Consider the following 18,715-nt stretch of genomic DNA (forward strand, 5'->3'; position numbering starts at 1 on the left):
TGGAAGGAAAAGGACTGAATTCCTGATTTAGCAGGATGTAACCCAGGCCTGGCCTGTAGAGGGTTGATCTGGTGCTACATCTCTGCTGAGCCTTTAAACCTTCGATGGAAGTATCGGTGGCAGCCGAGCAGCTCGGTGTTTCAGATCCCACCTTCCTTGCTTGGCGTTAATACTCTGTCCCTCTCTTCCCAGAAATACCCCATTGTCTGGCAGGGTCTGCTGGCTCTCAAGAACGACACGGCGGCCGTGCAGCTGCACTTCGTGTCCGGGAACAACGTCCTGGCGCACCGCTCGCTGCCGGCGCCCGAGGGAGGGCCCCCCCTGCGCATCGCGCAGCGCATGCGGCTCGAGGCCTCCCAGCTCGAGGGCGTCGCGCGCAGGATGATGGTGAGGGCCCGGGCCGGGCCAGGGAGGCATTTTGGGAGTCTCGGAGCCGGGCTGGGCTCGCCGGCTGCAGGGCTGGAAACCACCAGGGCTCCCCAAAACCCGGGCTTCTGTCGCGTGGGCTCCTCAGGGAGTGGGTACGGCCCCAAGGCTGCCGGAGCCCACGGAGCGTTTGGACACCGCTCTCAGGGATGCACAGGGAGGGATTGTTGGGATCCTGTGCGTGGCCTGCAGTTGGACTTGATGATCCCTGGGGATTCCTTCCAGTCCAGGAGATCCCTATGATTCTGCTTCGGGATCCTCGTGTTCACGCTGATTCCTTCAACCCAGGGAGTGTAACACGGATTTCAGATGATGAGCAACAGCTCTTACACCACACTTGTGGAAAAGGCAATGAGAGCTGGGAAACAAAGTCACCCTGAGCCCGGGGACAAACCCCTGCTGGCTTCAGTGTGTCTGAGTAGCGTGGGGAGTTCAGGTGGCCATGAAATTCCATTTTTAGTCTTTTCCACCATGGCTGAGCTCTCAGCAAGTTTTGGAATCACAGAATCCCGGACTGGTTTGGGTTGGAGGGGCCTTAAAGCCCATCCCACCCCCTGCCATGGGCAGGGACACCTTCCACTATCCCAGGTTGCTCCAGGCCCTGTCCCCCCTGGCCCTGGACACTTCTGGGGATGGGGCAGCCACCGCTTCTCTGGAGTAAAAATTGTAACATCAAGGAGTTACATAGTGGAGGGATGGCTGGAAAACATCCCCCCATGCAGCATTTCCCTGAGCGAGTCCTTCCCTTGCAGGTGGAGAGCGATTACTGCCTGCTGCTGGCCCTGCCCTGCGGCCGGGACCAGGAGGACGTGGTCAGTCAGACGGAGTCGCTCAAGGCCGCCTTCATCAGCTACCTGCAGGCCAAGCAGGCTGCAGGCATCATCAACGTGCCCAACCCTGGCTCCAACCAGGTACGGGCACAGAACCCCTGCGGTGCCACAGGGACACCAGACCAGGCCCTAATGGCACAGGCATGACAGCCCTGCAGTGCCACAGGGACACCAGACCAGGCCCTAAGGGCACAGGCATGACACCCCTGCAGTGCCACAGGGACACCAGACCAGCCCCTAAGGGCACAGGCATGACACCCCTGCAGTGCCACAGGGACACCAGACCAGCCCCTGATGGCACAGGCATGACACCCCTGCAGTGCCACAGGGACCCCAGACCAGCCCCTAATGGCACAGGCATGACACCCCTGCGGTGCCACAGGGACACCAGACCAGCCCCTGAGGGCACAGGCATGACACCCCTGCAGTGCCACAGGGACACCAGACCAGCCCCTAAGGGCACAGGCGTGACAGCCCTGCAGTGCCACAGGGACACCAGACCAGCCCCTAAGGGCACAGGCGTGACACCCCTGCAGTGCCACAGGGACACCAGATCAGCCCTTAATGGCACAGGCATGACATCCCTGCAGTGCCACAGGGACACCAGACCAGGCTGTAATTCACAGCTTGGGCTTCTGCTGGATCTGCCTGAGGTTATTGGTCAAACAAGCCCCCCATTTCCATCACCCATCAAAGACATGGATGGGATCCATCAATTATGGAAGGGATCCATCAATTTTTGATGGGATCAATGTAATCATTGATGGAATCGATGAAAGCAACCCCAAAGCCAAAAAAAATCCCAAAGGTATGTTTGGTGTGTTCCCAGTTCATCGTCTTGGGCTGCAAAGCATTTCCTAAATGCATTTCTCAGCTCTTTTATCTTGAAGCTGAGTCCTGGTTTATTCCCCATATCCTGATTTTTCCAGCACAGCTGGTGTTTTCTTGCAGAATGCATTTGGTCCCGTGGGGGGTTTATTGCAGGTGTGTTGCTGCACTGATTGCAGTTTAACCTGTGTGTAATTTAATTCTGGGTATAAGGAGCCCAGAATGAGCCCAGCACTCTGAGCAACCACTGAAATTGTAATTAATGGGAATTTTTCTGCCTTTCCCAGCCAAATCAGCCTGTGGTGTGGAAAACTCCCCACCTGGGAAGCAAACCCATGGCTTCTTTCTTATACACGGTTTAGGATCCTTTAAGAACCCAGAACATCCCCGAAGCGTCCCATTTTTAAACCTCTGTGGGCGTGGGTTGTCTCTGATCTGTGGTTTTTCCCTCCCTGCAGCCTGCCTACGTTCTGCAGATCTTCCCACCCTGCGAGTTCTCGGAAAGCCACCTGTCCCGCCTGGCCCCAGACCTCCTCGCCAGCATCTCCAACATCTCTCCTCACCTGATGATTGTCATCGCGTCGGTATGAGCTGTTTACCAGTTACTGACTTTTTTATTATTTTAATTTTAATTTTTTTTTTAATTTTTCCAAGGCCCTGCAGCAAAAAAAAAAAAACAAACAACTACAACAGGAAAAAAAAAAAAAAGCCCACAAAAAAAAAAAACCACACAAAAAATTAATTTTAAACTAAAACTAATTCAAAAGGAGAGAAGGTTATGAAACAAGAAATATGCTGCCAGAAACCAGCCTCCTGCCCGACCGGCCTCGATCAAACCTTGGATGTTTACATGTTGCTTTAGCTTATGGACAACTGATGCACTCAGCAGGTGGACTGGGCTTGGGTTCCCATGCCTCCTTTTTGGGGAAAAAAACACACAAAAAAGAAAAAAAAAAAGAGAAAAAAAAAAAAAAAAGAGAAAAGGATGGCTTATTTTTTTTAACAAAAAAAAAAGGAAAAAAATAAAAAAGAACCTGAACTGCCTTTGCACTAAATTAGTGACTCGGACTTTGCACAGTTGGAGACGCTGTGACGTTCTGGATGTCTTGACACACACTGACCGCGCCGTGGACGTTCCGCAGGGACTCTGCTGAGATTTGTGGGTCAAGGAGCATTTCACAGTCATTTTTTATTTTATTGGTTGTTTCGTTGGGTTTTTTGTTGGTTTTTTTTTTTCCTTCTTTTGGGGTTATTTTTTTGGGGGGGTTATTTTTTTCCGGATGTGAACCTTCCTCTTCCTCCACCTGCCCCTGCTGCAGCCGTCTTCTCTTCATCTGGGATGTACAGTTTACACTGAAAAACAAGAGAATACAAAACAAACAACAAAACAAAAGGGAGAGCTTTTTTCCTTCCTGGTGGGATATGCAGAACTCAGTGGGTGTGTGTATATATAAATATATATATAATATATATAAATATATATAATACTGACTTTAAAAAAAAAATCAAATCCCCACAACATACATTTTTTTTTAATCTGTGCCAAAAATGTGTTTTCAGAGAAAAAAAATCTTATTTTCATACTCAGACTTTGTATTGTCACTCATTTGTAAGTGCGCTTCATTTAAACATCCCCTCGTCTCATCAGCTGTGGAAGTGTTATACACTTGTACAAAGACTCTGCCCCGGCCCCCCTCGCCTCCCCTAACACTTAATTAATTTATGAACTTGGTTTTTTTTTGGTTTATTTTTGGTTTATTTTTTTTTTCTCAGCGCAGTTTTGTTTTGTGTGTCCATTGGATTACGAACTTTATTAAAAAATACAAAACACGTCGGCGGCCCGACCTCGTCCCTCGGCGTGGGGAGGGGAGCGGGCAGGGGGAGCTGTGGGGCTGCCAGGGAGGGGTCACCCCCCTCTCCCTCAAAAACAACCAGGAAAAAAGGTCATTTCATCACACGAAAGCCACTTCCTCGTGATATTCCCTCCTGTCTCATAAACACTTGTGAAAACTGAAATCGCAGGGTTTGCCCCCCTTTTACTCTGGCCACGCAGCAGCTCCTCGCTGAGTTACCCTGGGCTACTGAAACTTGGAAATGCAAGAGCCAGGCTTGGTGTTTCGCTCTGCTTTTCCACCCAAATCCCTGCCAGGTGCAAGCGGGAAGCCTAATCCAGGCTGGTGTAAATGGGTTAAAATCAAACAGATGTGGTAAAAAAGGAATTTAGGACAGAATTTCGGGGGTGGCCTCCCAAAGCAGGGGAGACGCTCCCCCTGCAGCCCGGGCTCAGCGTGGAGTCGGAACAGAGCCTGTGTCGAGGTAAAACCAGGACAAAAAGGTGCTGCTGGTGCCCCAGGGTGGAGCTGGGTGTGGGGAACCTGGCCAGGGACACTGGGGGGGTCAGGGTGGGACCCAGGGAGGGGGGAGACAGGTGGGACCAATGGACAGACTCCGGACACGGATGGGGCTTGGACAGACGGACACGAGGATTACTGGGGCAGAGGGAAAGGGTCCAACCCTGCTGGTTTCTGAGTGGTGCCTTTGAGGTAAAAAGGGGCATTTTTGGGGTGTCGTGCAAGGGCTGGGGGACCTGGAGGGCACTGCCTGTGTGTCTGGCCAGGTGTGAACTGTCCGTGTGTCCAGGTGTCCCTGCACTGTCCATCCACCCAGCTGGGCCTGCCTGTCCATCCAGGCCCACCCCCTTCAGCCACCCGTCCCATGGATCCGTCAGCTGGACAGAAGAGGGGAGTGTCCAGCTGGACACATGGACACGGACAGATGGATGGATGAATAGAAGGACGGACATCCAAATGGACAAACGTGTTTCCTTCTGGAAAGTTAGACATGCTAATGCCCAGCCAGACACATGGACACGGACAGATGGATGGATGAATAGAAGGACGGACATCCAAATGGACAAACGTGTTTCCTTCTGGAAAGTTAGACATGCTCATGCCCAGCCAGACACCTTCCCCTTCCACCCATGAGCATAAATGCCTCAAAAATGCACTTTTCACCCCAAAGGCCCCTCTCCAAAAAACAGCGATTTCACACCCCTGCCCCGCCCCCCTCACACCCCCCTCACACCCCTGCCCTGCCCCCACACCCCGTGTCCGTCTGTCCATCCCTGTGTCCATCTCCAGCCCAGCCTCCGAGGATGGGGAAGGGTCCGGCCCCATCCCCACTCCAAACCCACGGACACTGGGAATGGGGCGGGGGCGGGGCGGGGGTGTGAGGGGGGTGTGAGGGGGGCGGGGCAGGGGTGTGAAATCGCTGGTTTTTGGAGAGGGGCCTTTGGGGTGAAAAGTGCATTTTTGGGGCATTTATGCTCATGGCTGGAGGAGGAAGGTGTCTGTCTGTCCAGCTGCGCGTACAATGTCCAGCTGGACGTACAGTGTCCACCTGTCCAGCTGCATGTCCAGTGTCCAGACGGACGGACAGCTGGACGGACAGCTGGACACACGCATGCCATGGGGACACTGTACATCCAGATGGACAATTGGACATTGTACGTCCAGTTGGACACAGGAACGTTGTACGTCCAGCTGGACAGATGCTTCCTCCACCCATGAGCATAAATGCCCCAAAAATGCACTTTTCACCCCAAAGGCCCCTCTCCAAACCCAGCGATTTCACACCCCTGCCCCGCCCCCCTCACACCCCCCTCACACCCCCGCCCCGCCCCCGCCCCATTCCCAGTGTCCGTGGGTTTGGAGTGGGGATGGGGCCGGACCCTTCCCCATCCTCGGAGGCTGGGCTGGAGATGGACACAGGGATGGACAGACGGACACGGGGTGTGGGGGCAGGGCAGGGGTGTGAGGGGGGCGGGGCAGGGGTGTGAAATCGCTGTTTTTTGGAGAGGGGCCTTTGGGGTGAAAAGTGCATTTTTGAGGCATTTATGCTCATGGCTGGAGGAGGAAGGTGTCTGGCTGGACAGGTGTCTGTCCAACTGTCCAGTTGGATGTACAATGTCCATCTGTGGAGCTGCACATACAATGTCCATCTGTCCAGCTGTATGTACAATGTCCAATTGTCCACCTGTACGTACAATGTCCATCTGTCCACCTGTACGTACAATGTCCAGCTGGACATTCCCCTGTTCTTCCGTCCATCTGACAGATCCACCATCCCCATTCCCAGCTGAACATGCTCCTGGTGGTCTGTCCATTTCCATGTCCATCCATCCCCATGGCCATGCGTGTGTCCAGCTGTCCGTCCAGCTGTCTGTCCATCTGGACACTGTACGTCCATCCGGACACACGGACAGTGTACATGCAGCTGGACAGACACCTTCCTCCTCCACCCATGAGCATAAATGCCCTAAAAATGCACTTTTCACCCCAAAGGCCCCTCTCCAAACCCAGCGATTTCACACCCCTGCCCCGCCCCCCTCACACCCCCGCCCCGCCCCCGCCCCGCCCCCGCCCCATTCCCAGTGTCCGTGGGTTTGGAGTGGGGATGGGGCCGGACCCTTCCCCATCCTCGGAGGCTGGGCTGGAGATGGACACAGGGATGGACAGACGGACACGGGGTGTGGGGGCAGGGCAGGGGTGTGAGGGGGGTGTGAGGGGGGCGGGGCAGGGGTGTGAAATCGCTGTTTTTTGGAGAGGGGCCTTTGGGGTGAAAAGTGCATTTTTGAGGCATTTATGCTCATGGCTGGAGGAGGAAGGTGTCTGTCCGTCTGTCTGACTGGACTTGCAATGGTCCCTCTGGCTGTCAATGTAGCCAGCCATGTGTCCGTCCACAGAACTGTCCGTGTGTCCAGCTGGACATGTCCCTGTCTGTGTCTGCCTGTCAAACTGTCCCTGTGTCCATCCATCCATCCATCCATCTGTCCAGCCATTTCCAGTGAAGGTCCAACACCAACAGCCCTGTCCACGTGTCTGGCTGGACAGCCCAGCCTGTCCTGAATCCTCCACCACCCCAGGCTGGGAACAGGGATGAGGACAGATGGACACATGGATGGGCACACACGTGTCCAGGTGTCCAACTGGACGCGGAACTGTGTCCAGCCCAGAGGTGACCCGTCCGTGTGTCTCTGCCGCTGTCCAGCCATCCACAGAGCTTTCCACATGTCCAGCTGGACCTGCAGCCATGTCTGTGTCCGTCTGTCCCGGCTGGACACATCCCTGTCGTTGTGTCCATGCATGACTCCTTCCCCTCCACACCCGGGGGATCTGGGGGCTCAGAGGGGACGGAGCAGGGGGGGAAAGTCCAGCTGGACACACAGACAGGGGACAGGGGCACAGTTTGGGGCTCCTGCCCCTTGCACCTGCTGGGGGTCCTGCAGCTCCCCAGCCTCAGCAGTGGGGGGACAAGGTTGGAGCCAGCACTGTCCCCCTGGGACAGGGACAGACAGGGATGGACACACAGCCCCTGAGACCCCCAGCTCCCCCTCCCAGCTCCAGGGCCTGGGGGTCCCCTGTGGGTGTGCCCAGCTGAGCCCCAGACCCCGGGTGGGGCAGGACAGGCTCCCACCCCCACCTCCATCCAGCAGCACCTTTTTTCCTCTTTTTACCCCCAAACAGGGGCATCTCCCCTGCCCCCACACCCCTCTCTCAGTGGGGCTCAGCATGTGAGGGTCTTTTGGGGCTTTACCCCAGAAATCCCCAGCTGCTCTTCTGGGTGGGGTTGAAAACCTTAAACCGCCGTTTTTATCCTTTCCCATCTCCCCTCCCCCCACTGTCCATCCACATCACACTCTCAGCAGCCCCCCCACTGGGCTCCAGCTCTGCAGGAACCCCAAAACATCCCCTGGGGGGAGCGAAGCCGCAGCCCCTCCCCAAGCACCAACCCTTACAAAATACTGCATTTTATTCCATCTCTTTCCTTCCAGAAATACACTTTTTACACCATTTCCGAGCTGTCTCTTAAATAAAGGCTGGGCGGGGGGGCTCACTCGGGGGCCGGGGGCGGCCCCTCGGCCGGGGGGGCCGGGGCAGAGGCGGGGGGCGGCTCGGGGCCGTCGCGGGGGCGGAAGAGGAGCTCCCCGGCGGGGATGACCTGCTCTGCCGGCCAGCCCGCGGCGCCGTAGGGCTGGTAGAAGTCGGGCTCCGCCTGGAACATGACGAGCGCCTGGGCCGTGTGGATGCGCACGTGCTGGGCCAGGCTGCTGGCGTCCAGGAACTTCTCCCCGCAGGAATCGCAGGCGTAAAGGATCTGCGTGTTGGGGTCTGCCGGGGGAGAGAGAAACACACCACAATGGGCGAGGCGCTGGGGTGGAGGGATGGGAGGAGGCAGCCCGGTACTCCCGGTATCCCCGGAGGTGCTGGGGTGGAGGGATGGGAGGAGGCAGCCCGGTACTCCCGGTATTCCCGGTGGTACTGGGGTGGTGGGATGGGAGGAGGCAGCCCCGTATTCCCGGTATCCCCGGAGGTGCTGGGTGGAGGGATGGGAGGAGGCAGCCCGGTACTCCCGGTATTCCCGGAGGTGCTGGGGTGGAGGGATGGGAGGAGCCAGCCCGGTACTCCCGGTATTCCCGGTCTCACCTGCCTCCTGCACCTGCTTCACCGCTTTGGTGATCTCAGCTTTAAGTGCTTCGGTCTCATCCGCCGTCACCGCGGCTGCCACGGGCACCACTGCGAGAACAGAGGGGGACAGGGACATTAGGGGGACAGGGACATTAGGGGGACAGGGACATTAGGGGGGCCTGGCTGGGCAGGAATTCCCCCCTGGCCCTGGCTCCTGCCCAGCGCTGAGGTTGGGAGTGGCTCCAGTGGGATGTGAGGCTGCCCAGACTGGGGTGCTGCGCCCTTGGATAAATCTCCCGCGCCTCTGCGGCATCCAGGACCTCCAAGCTGCACCCAATGGAAATGCCCCGAACTGCCCCCCTACAAATGAATCTCCCTTTTGGGGTGACTCTTGGGCCCCTCAAACTGCACTTCATGGATAACCCTCCCTTTCAGGACCACTCCAAGCTGCTCCCTAGGCTTAAGGTTCCCCTCTGGAAGGGCTCCAGGGATCCCCTGGGCTGCTCCTCACTGAAAAATCTCATTTTTGGGGTGTCTCTTGGAACCCCAAGATGCTCCCTGGAGATCCAGCCCCCTTTTAGGACAGTCCTGGGATGCCCAAGCTGCATCCCATGGACAAGTTTCCCTTTTAGGGTGGCTCCTGGGACCTCTAAGTTGCACCTCCATAAATCAACCTCATCTTCGTGACAGTTCCAGGCTGCTCCAGCTGCTCCTCACAGATAAGCTTTCCTTTTTGGGTGGCTCATGGAACACCCAAGCTTTTCTCCAGGGATAAAATTTCCCTTTTGGGATGGCATCTGGGACCTCCAAGCTGCACCCCATGGATAAACCTCTGATTCAGGACACCTCCAAGACCCTCAAGTTGCATTCCCATGGGTAAATTTCCCTTTTGGGATGCCTCCTGAGTCCCCTAAGCTGAACCCCCATAAATGAATCTCCCTCTGGGGGCAACTCTGGGACCAGCCAGCTGCTGGATAAGGCTCCATTTCAGGAAAACTCCAGGAGCTCCCAGCTGCACCCCACCACTAACCTTCCCTTCTGGACGGCTCCCAAGCTGCCCCCTCTGGATGAACTCCCTCTGGGAACCCTGTGTGTCCCCCAGCTCACCCGTGAGCTGCGTGACAGCGGTAGCAGCCAGCGCCTCGGTGGCCAATGTCACCATGTCATCAGATGCCACCGTGACGATGTTGACCTCGTCGCCCTCCTCGGGCTCCAGGATTTTGATGCCAGCCTTGCCCTGGTGCACGGTCTTCACGTGGGAGCGCAGGTTGTCCACGCGGTTGAAGCCACGGCCGCACTTGTCACACAGGAACGGCTTCTCCCCTGGGAGAGGACAGGGAACGGGGCTGGGTGAGGGGCTGATGCCCGGGGGCGGTGCAGGGCTCTGGGAGGTACCCACCTGTGGTTGTGATATTTTATGAAAATCTCTTTGCTAGGATTTTCTTCTCCTGAGAAGCTGAGAAGGCCTCAGCTTCAAGTGTAAACTTTTGTTATCTGCTGCTGTGGAATGCAGCAGGTGCTTCCTCGATTGGTCAGTGTGGGATGTTTCTACTTGGTGGCCAATCAAGGGGGCAGCAGCTCTTGGACTCTCTGGGAGTCACAGAACTTTGTTATTCATTCCTTTCTATTCCTGTCTCGCCTCCTGATGAATCTTTCTCTCTGTTCTTTGTAGTATAGTTATAGTATAGTCTTTTTAATATAATATATATCATAAAATAATAAACCAGCCTTCTGAAATAGAGTCAAGATCTCTCCTTCGCTTCACCAAGTCCTGACTGCCCAGAAGACCCACAGCAATACCCACCCGTGTGGATGATGATGTGCTTGGACAGGTCGCCCACGTTGACGAAGGCTTTGTTGCAGACGGTGCATTTGTGGGGCCGGATGTTGTCGTGGTGACGGATGTGGTTGGCCAGCTGGCTCGACTGGACGAACCTTTGGGAATGACACCACGGTCACCACAATCCCTGCTATCACCCTGGCACCTCCACCCTCCCTCCAGAGAATGGCACCCGGCCGGGACGGCGAGTGGAAGTACCCCCTGATATTCCACCACCACCGCAGCGCCCCTCCCGGCATTCCCGAGGGGAATCCTCACCTCTTCCCACAGCGCTCGCACACGTAGGGCTTCTCCCCGGTGTGCTGGCGCACGTGGGCGATGAGGGAGCTCGCCTGGGTGAAGGCTTTCCCACAGATCAAGCACTGGCACGGCTTCTCTCCTGGGGAAGCACAGGAGAAGGTGGGTGGGGAGCACGAGGGGAAGGAGAAGCCAGGGGCGGGAGCGTGTCCGTACCGGTGTGGATGCGGACGTGGCGCTGCAGCGCGCCGGGGTCGGCGAACTGGCGCTGGCAGTGCACGCACACGTACGGCTTCTCCCCGCTGTGGATCCGCAGGTGCCGCTTCAGGTTACCTGGGAGCAGGGCAGGCTGAAGGACGCCGGATCCTCCTCCCCCTTTTCCTCCCTCCCAGAGCCCCAGAAGTTCTCTCGGGAAAGCGTGGCGCTGTTCAGAGGGCAGGGACTGCGCAGGGATCAAGGGAAGCTGGCTGCACCCTGCCTGGGATCAGGCAGTAATGTGGAAGTGGAGACAGCCGGGACAAGCACCCAGGGTTTGAGGGGATCAAAGATTCCACTGGGATCATTCCAACCCGCTGGCTCTGCGGCAGGCTGAGAGAAGATGGGAGGAGACATCCCCATCTCCAGCATTTGGATGAGGATCTCCTTTCAGGGTGTGGCTCCATGGGGAAAACCAGGAATTCATGCAGCACAACCACGACACCGTAAAGCCGGGAGGAAATCCTTCCTCTGGCTCTGATCCAGCCCCGGAAACTCCCTGCTCCCCCCAGACCATCTAAGTCCTGTCACTCAGCTCCTCAGCCCCCTCCCCCGTGTTACCTGATGTGGTGAACTGCTTCCCGCACTCGCGGCATTTCAGGGGCCCATCTGCGATGTGGATCTTCAGGTGAGCCTTCAAATTCCCCACCTGGGGATGGACAACGGGATGGAGACAGCCCCAGACCACCTCACCTTCCTTCAGAGCAATCCAAATCCCCATGGATCCCTTTTGGAGTGGCCTCTAGGACCTCCAAGCTTCATCCCATGGATAAACCACTGCTTCCAAGCTCCAAGACCCCCAAGCTGCATCCCATGGACAATCCACCCTTCCAGGACTGCTCTGGGACCCCTAAATACACCTCATGGATACACCACCATCCCAGAACCACTCTGGGAACCCCAAACTGCATCCCACACACAATCCACCCTTCCAGGACTGCTCTGGGACACCCAACGGATGGCCTGGTTGCACTCCCTGCACTACACCTCATGGATACACCACCATCCCAGGACAGCTCTGGGAGCCCCAAACTGCATCCCATGGACAAATCTCCCCTTCCAGGACCACGCCGGCCCAGCTTCCCCGCTCCCCAGCACACCTGGTTGAACTTCTTGTCGCAGTGGGGACACTTGTGCTCCTTGTCGGTGTCGTGCGTCTCCAGGTGGCGCATCTTGGAGGTGGGGTCGGAGAAGGAGCGCCCGCAGTAGTCGCACTGGTAGGGCTTCTCCCCGCTGTGCACCAGCTGGTGCCGCTTCAGGTTGCCCGAGGTGGTGAAGAGCTTGCCGCAGTCCTCGCAGCGGTAGCGGGCCTCGCCCGTGTGCCGCTTCTTGTGCAGGTTCAGCAGGCTGATGAGCCGGTAGCTCTTCCCGCACTCCTCGCAGCCGTACGGCTTCAGCGGGCTGGGATGAGGTGGGAATGTCACACCCAGCACTAGGGTCTCACTGCCCCAGGCTGAGTGCCAGCCCCCAGCCAGACCCAGAAATCACAGAATGCTTGGGTGGGGAGGGACCTCCAAGCTCATCTTGTTCCACCTCACCGGCCACTAGACCAGGTTGTTCCAACCCCCATCCAACCCTGAACACTTCCAGGGATGGGAGTCCATGAAACAACACAAATTTGGATAATGCTCTCAGACACAGGATGGGATTCCCACGGTGTCTGTGCAGGGAGAGTTGGACTCGATCCCTGTGGATCCCTTCCAACTCAGGACTATTCTGTGACTGTGACAGAGGCAGAAAGACAAATGTCTCACATACCCCAACACACCAGTGGATTTCCAAAGGATCCCACTATTCCCAGCAAACAGCACATTTTTCAGGTGTCTTTCCCTGGCTCCACCGTACCTGTGTGTCTTCTCGTGGGCCTTGCAGGCAGCTGGGTCAGAGAAGGCCTTGTTGCACTCCCTGCACGAGAAGGGCTTCTCTCCGGTGTGGATACGGATGTGCCGCTTGAAGTTCCCGGTGTGGGTGAACTCCTTCCCGCAGTCCTAGGGATGGAGGGACGGGCACTGTCACCCTGCTGTCCCCAAGGCGCCTGGTGGCACCTGGAGCTCCGCCCAGGAGCCCGGCTGGCCTCACCTCGCACTTGTGTGTGACGGAGCCGTAGGCCTTGGACTCGGTGCGGTCGCTGTAGGTGCCGGAGCGCAGCAGGCGCGGCTCCCCTGAGTTCTCCTGCCCGGAATCCGTGCTTCCCGACTCGTTATCCTCAGTGTTTTCCCCGTTCTCCAGCTGGGGAGGCTCATCCTTGGGGATTTTACCCTCATCTTCCTCCTCCACTATCATCTCCCCCTCCTCCTCCTTCCTTTCCAGCTTCATCTCTGCAGGAAGGCAGAAAATGGGGATGTTCAAATTTGGGAGCGGCAGCAGAGGCACAAAATCCACCTGTATTTCCTAACCTAAGGAGACCAGGATTAGGCGTCCCCTGTCCCCAGAGAAATCACAGAAACATCTGAGTTGGAAGTGAAAGCTCATCCATCATCACCTTTGCCTGGAACCACTTTGAATTTGCAGGTGATTAGCCCTAAATTCCCAACGCCTGTGCAGGCAGAGGAGAACTTCCCAGCTCTCCTCACAATGCTCCAAGACAACTGCTCCCAGAGGATCCGTGCCTCACAAACTCACACAGTTAATTGCACAGACAATGAGGGTTCAAGCCCTGCCCAGCTTTGTCCCAGCTGCACTCACCAGCTGTCCCGGTGCCGTCCGTGGCTGCGAGGCTGCTGCTGCCCACCGCGCTCTCCGACGGCTCCGGGAGCCCGGGAGCGTCGGCCTCGGGATCCTCCTGGATGGCAGCGCCCGTCCCTGTGAGCGCCGGAGCGTCAGGACAGGGTGTGCTGGGGGTGACAGCAGGACCCAGGCTGTCACCCCTCACTGGCTCACCTTCCTGGCCAGCCGGCTGCTCCGCAGGCACCTCAGGCTGTGCCCCAGCCTCCGGCCTCCCCTCCTTCCCCTCGGCGTCGGGAGCAGCTGCTTTGGCTTTGTCGGGCTCCCCCAGAGCTTCTGGCACCATCGATGTCTTGTCATCAGCCGGCACCTTGTTGGCTCCTGCGAGGGAATGGGAGAAGCCATCCAGCTGCTGCTGCCAGCAGGATTCCCAAATCCCACAAAATTCACAGAAGCAGCAATTTTTCAACTGCTGGTGCTGCCCAAGAGGATCAAACCCCATCCAGGTGCACCAGATGCACCCGGGAACTGGGTTTGCAAGGTGGCCAAGGAGCATAAGTGGATAAATTTTGGACTGCATGAAGCACAAGTAGGTAAATCTTGACTTTGCTTGGATGAGGGGAAGCCAGGAGGGTACATACCGATCTCAGGGGGCTGCTGGGGATTTTCTGGGGGCACAGAGAGAGATTTGAGTGCGTTGCAAGCGCTGACGATCTCCTGCATCTGCAGGAAGCCTGCCACGGCCAGCACATCCTCCACGTTGTCAGGGCTCAGGCTCAGCTTAGCCGTGTACATGAACTCCAGAACCTGGCCCAGGCCTGCAGAGGAGGTGACACAACCAGAAATGAACCCTCAGCCCTCACTCATTCATTTTAAAACACTCAAAATAACAAGCTGAAGAGCCTCCCTCAAAACCTGAGCACAGAATTGTGTTGTTTAAGGAGCTGGGAAGGATCCTGGACATAAACCCCAGGCCCACCTGCGGCGTTGCTGATGTCCAGGTGCACCACGTCCTTCTGGTCCACGAAGAGCATGCGGAAGTATTCGCTGCAGGCGGCCAGCACGGCCTTGTGGGCCTTGAAGTCGATGCCGTCCACCACGAAGGTGCAGTCGCAGAGCAGCCCCAGCTGCCGCTGCTGGTTCAGCTGCTCCAGCACCTGCTGGCTGTGCTGCGGGAAATCCATGGCTGTGGGAGGGAAAAACACCACAGGGCTGGGGGTGAGGCGTGCGGTGAAACCACTGAAGGGGTCGCAAAACACAACCTGACTGCCCTCGTGGTTAAAAAACGGCCCAAAAAGGTGAATTTCAGCTCCTCTCCTGGCTGCATCCAACCCCAAACCCTCTCCTAGAACAGCCACGACTCCAACACAGGGCTAGAAGGAGCTGATGGAACTGCCACGATGGTTTCAGCAACCATGACAATATTCAGAACACAGCTACTGTTCCTCAGCTGGTCCAAGCAGCGAGCAGGAGCCTTGTCACCTCTGCAGACACAAGTGCCATCGTCCCTCCTCTGTGTCACAGCTCCTGCCAAGGCCACAGCACGGGAGTGTTCATCCAAACCTTCCAGCTCCTGCTCTTGCAGCTGCTCATGTCATGATACCGAGGAATTTTTATACTTTATTATGTGTTTGGAGGGAGTTCTCCATGCCTGGAGCACAGCTCTGCCTAAGGAATGCTGCAAATTGCTGGAAACATGGCAGAAGCCCAATTTTCCAGCAGGTCCTTGTCAGCAAAGTGCCACACTGTGGATTTTCTCCTGAGCTGCATCCGTAGGGTGAATGAAGGGCTTTCACTTGGCTTTGTCTTCCAACAATGATTCCGGTGCTGAAGGGATTGTTTCAAGGGACTGGCAAGGAGGAGGAGAAAGGAAACGGGGACTCTCCAGTTATTGTTCATGCAGGAAGTCCCCAAAGCTCTGGACGCTGGAGCAGGAAGGTTATGGCTGGGGAAACACTCCTGGATTCCACGCTTGGTGTCTCTGAAAGTTTGCAGCCCATGGAAGTTGTTTTTCCACTTCATCACCTCTTAAATCAGGAGTTTCCAGTCAGGAAGAAGGGAGAGGTTTGGATCCACAACACCAGGCACTTCCAGCTGCTGCTCCTTCCAGCGATCAGTGGTCAGAGGGAGCCTCCTCCTGTCAGCTGCGGGTGCCAGCAACACTCGGGGAAGGATCTTCCTCCCAGGGATTCACTCAGCTTCCACAGGCCTTCCCTTCCAGTGTGGATGAGAGGCCAGGACCTCTCTGACAGCATTGGATCACGCACAGAGAGAGGAAGTTCCCCTGCATTTTGTTGCTGCACTGAACTGCCTGCCCTGGCTTTCCCCCAGCCCTCCAAACCCGCCCAGCCTGTCTCAAAATACATCCCTGACAGCCAGAAAAAACAGCACTTGGGTCAAGATACTGCACAGCACGGCCAGCGTGGTTTGCAAAGCTCTGGAGAAAGCGGGAGCATTTTCCCTGCAGGGTAAACAAGGCTGTGTTCCGTGCTTGCAGAGCTCTCTGCGCAGCAGGACCTGAGGAATCCTGACAGTTCCATGCGCTAAAAGGGTATTTTGGGGAATTTGTGGGAGGCACTTCACATCTGAACGATGATTTTTAACGTTCCAGGATTGGACTCGTCTCAGCTTTGCTCCCCAGCTTTGAGAAGGAAGCAAAAATCCAGGAAACTCAACCCCTCCCCAAAAAAACCTTCCAATTTTCTGTAGTCTCCCTGTAATGTCACGTGCTCTCTATACCCACACCCAGCAGCCATTGTCACCTTTAGCCACTAAAACCCCTGACTGTGAGGTTGAACAATCCCAAACACCTGGACCCAACCCCCAGGAGTGGTGCCCGAGCTCACCCCTGTGCTGCAGGAAGCAGAGACACCCAGAGGAACGAGGGCCAGGGGGCTGAGTCTCTCCTCCAGAGATTTCCCCTTCGCAGGTGTTCGGGTCAGTCTCTACGCAGCCATCCTGGGAAAAATGGGATGGAAAAACTCAATTTGAAACCCCCAGTCTTGGGTGCTGGAGGTGCAAAATCCCTGCTGCAGGACTGGGCATCCTCTGATTTCCCCTCAGGGGAGACGATTCCCCTCCCCACCTCTCCCTGACGAGGTTGATGAGCCTCTCATTATGCAATTAATCATGCAGAAGTTCATGATGAGCCCACCCACGCCCTCCACATGGATAAATACAGCAGCTGCAGTCCCAGGGAGCTTCCCACGCGAGCTCTGCCAAGCACTCTCGCTAATTAGCGACGTTACCTCTCCCCTTCCCTGCCACACGAACATCTACCTACCAAAAACCCCCAAACCTCCCCGACTTGGGAAAAACAGTGAGTTAAACACTGCCTTTCCAGGCTGTCACCACCCAGCCATCCATGCCGGGAGGATGAAAGGGAAGAGGGGTTTGTTTCCTACCCACCGTCATCTCCCGCCTCGGGCGTCAGCTCGGGGAAGAACGCGGCCCCAACCCTCGCTGCCTCTGCCCACAGGGCTCTGTCCTCATTGCCACCCACGGATCCTGCAACGGTGGCATGAAAAAAGCAAAGTCTGGAGCTGATCTGAGCAGAGCAACTCCATACCATAATAATAATAATAACAATAATAATAACAATAATAATAATAATAAGGATCGCGGAACAGGGAAGGGCTGCAGAGCTCGTGGTCGGAAGCGGAAGGCGAGCTGTGAGAGGGGAAATGATCACACAGAGGAAAAAATGTGGTGAAAGAGAAACAGAATGAGACAGACATGAGGAGAGGGACATCCCAGTCCCCCTACAGGGAACAGACATCCTGAGGATGCCTCGTTTATTTGGAGTTCAGGCTTACGGATGTGCTGGTGCTGCTCTGGACAGCAAGACATCACCTGAGCCTGAGATCTGCCCTGAAACCCCTCCGTGTCTGCAGCACCCAGGGATGACCAACGCTTGTCTCCTTGGGGAAAAACACCCTTTGGAATGCTGGCTGAGGGCTGGAATCTCGGGAGAAGCCTCTGATGCAGAAACAAAACTAAGGAAACGCGGCTGGTCCAGGACATGTGTCACCCGTGCCAGCCCGCAGAGGGCACGGACAGCCAGGAAGGGCTGTCACCTCGCCAGAACGGGGGAAAATCCCGTTTTCCTCGGGGTTCTCCCCGTCCCTGAGGTGCGGGGATGTGTCTGGCACTGGCTCGGGGCTGTGACCCCCATTCCCCACATCGCGAGCCTCTTTGGGTGGCCCGAGGGGACGGTGACGCCCCAAGCCCGGGGGACACACGGCTTTGTCCCTGGCCTCGCCCGGAGTCACCTCACGGCTGGGGGGTGGCCAGAGGCCAGGGACAGCCCGTGCAGGGGGTGCGGCCAGGAGCCCTTCCGTGCCCTCACAACAACCACGAGCCCCCTGCTCCTCTCACGACATCCAGATGGCCCATTCCCCTCAGGACAGCCCCCGCTGCCCCTCACGACAGCCACCAACCCCCATTCCCCTCATGACAACCAGGAGCCCCCGCTCCCCTCGCAGCAGCCAACAAGCCCTGACGATATCCGGCAGCCCCTCGTTCCTACCGCGACAACCCCCCGTTCCCCTCACTACAGCCGGCAGCGCCCCGTTTCCCAGGGCCCGCCAGCAAGACCCCCCCCCTTCCCCCGCAGCCTGCCCTCAAAGAACCGGGGGCCGCGCACCGGGGTGACCCCCAAAGCGGCTCCGCTACCCCCCAGGCAGCGGGCCAGGCCGCAGCCTCCTCCCCTCCCAGCGCCCGTGTCCTACTCAGCCCTCTCCCCAGCCCCTCCAGCGCTCTCCCGGGGCCCGGGTGCTGCACCTGCCATGCCGGGCCCGGCGGGACCTCACCCGCGGCCCGCGGCCCTCACCGTGACACCGACCAGACAAAGGGCGCCGCCATGTTGGCGCCGGGCGGAAGCGGCGTCGCCCAGGCCCGCCCAGCTGCGGCGGCGTCACTGCGCATGCGCGGCGGAGCCCGGTCACCTTCCCGCCCCTTCCCGCCGCAGAGGCGCCGCCATGACAGTGGGGGGCGGGGCTGAGGGGCCCAGAGGGAGCCGTGAGGGGCCAGAGGGGCCATGGGGGACTGAGGGGAGCCATGAGGGGCCATGAGGGACTGAGGGGAGCCATGAGGGGCCCAGAGGGGCCATGCGGGGTCATGAGGGACTGAGGGGAGCCATGAGGGGCCGAGCGCAGCAATGAGGGGCC

The 18,715-nt window shown here is 57.3% G+C and overlaps 2 protein-coding genes across 4 annotated transcripts in view; one reads left to right on the top strand and one right to left on the bottom strand.

The window, feature by feature from the left end:
• Window positions 1–3,914, top strand: part of SPEN (spen family transcriptional repressor) — a 66,798-nt gene extending 62,884 nt beyond the window's left edge. For all 3 annotated transcript variants that reach the window (XM_038159454.1, XM_038159456.1, XM_038159455.1), the window contains exons 13-15: window positions 193–387; window positions 1,179–1,337; window positions 2,543–3,914. In XM_038159454.1, coding sequence (XP_038015382.1) covers window positions 193–387; window positions 1,179–1,337; window positions 2,543–2,674 — 486 coding nt within the window. In that variant the 3' untranslated portion in view covers window positions 2,675–3,914. The remainder of the gene's footprint in view (window positions 1–192; window positions 388–1,178; window positions 1,338–2,542) is intronic.
• A 3,963-nt stretch (window positions 3,915–7,877) lies between these two features.
• Window positions 7,878–18,475, bottom strand: ZBTB17 (zinc finger and BTB domain containing 17). Its single transcript, XM_038160000.1, has 16 exons — window positions 18,330–18,475; window positions 16,956–17,054; window positions 16,394–16,505; window positions 14,527–14,733; window positions 14,189–14,365; window positions 13,569–13,928; window positions 12,963–13,201; window positions 12,729–12,871; window positions 11,984–12,284; window positions 11,445–11,532; window positions 10,845–10,961; window positions 10,650–10,770; window positions 10,356–10,486; window positions 9,659–9,874; window positions 8,570–8,659; window positions 7,878–8,254 (listed from the first exon to the last, which is right to left on the bottom strand). The coding sequence occupies exons 2-16, from the start codon at window positions 16,959–16,961 to the stop codon at window positions 7,977–7,979; spliced, it is 2,586 nt and encodes an 861-aa protein (XP_038015928.1). The 5' UTR covers window positions 16,962–17,054; window positions 18,330–18,475; the 3' UTR covers window positions 7,878–7,976.
• Window positions 18,476–18,715: the final 240 nt, after the last annotated feature.

This window comes from Motacilla alba, chromosome 21, assembly GCF_015832195.1.
Source record: "Motacilla alba alba isolate MOTALB_02 chromosome 21, Motacilla_alba_V1.0_pri, whole genome shotgun sequence".
NCBI lineage: Eukaryota > Metazoa > Chordata > Aves > Passeriformes > Motacillidae > Motacilla > Motacilla alba.

What these genes read in the sequence shown, in the direction of transcription:
- ZBTB17 (XM_038160000.1), bottom strand. An exon ending in CCAGCAGCCCCCTGAGATCG is followed by an intron (nt 13,929 to 14,188) that starts GTATGTACCCTC and finishes ATTCCCTCGCAG; the next exon opens with GAGCCAACAAGGTGCCGGCT. An exon ending in GCGACAAGAAGTTCAACCAG is followed by an intron (nt 11,533 to 11,983) that starts GTGTGCTGGGGA and finishes GTCCATCCCCAG; the next exon opens with GTGGGGAATTTGAAGGCTCA.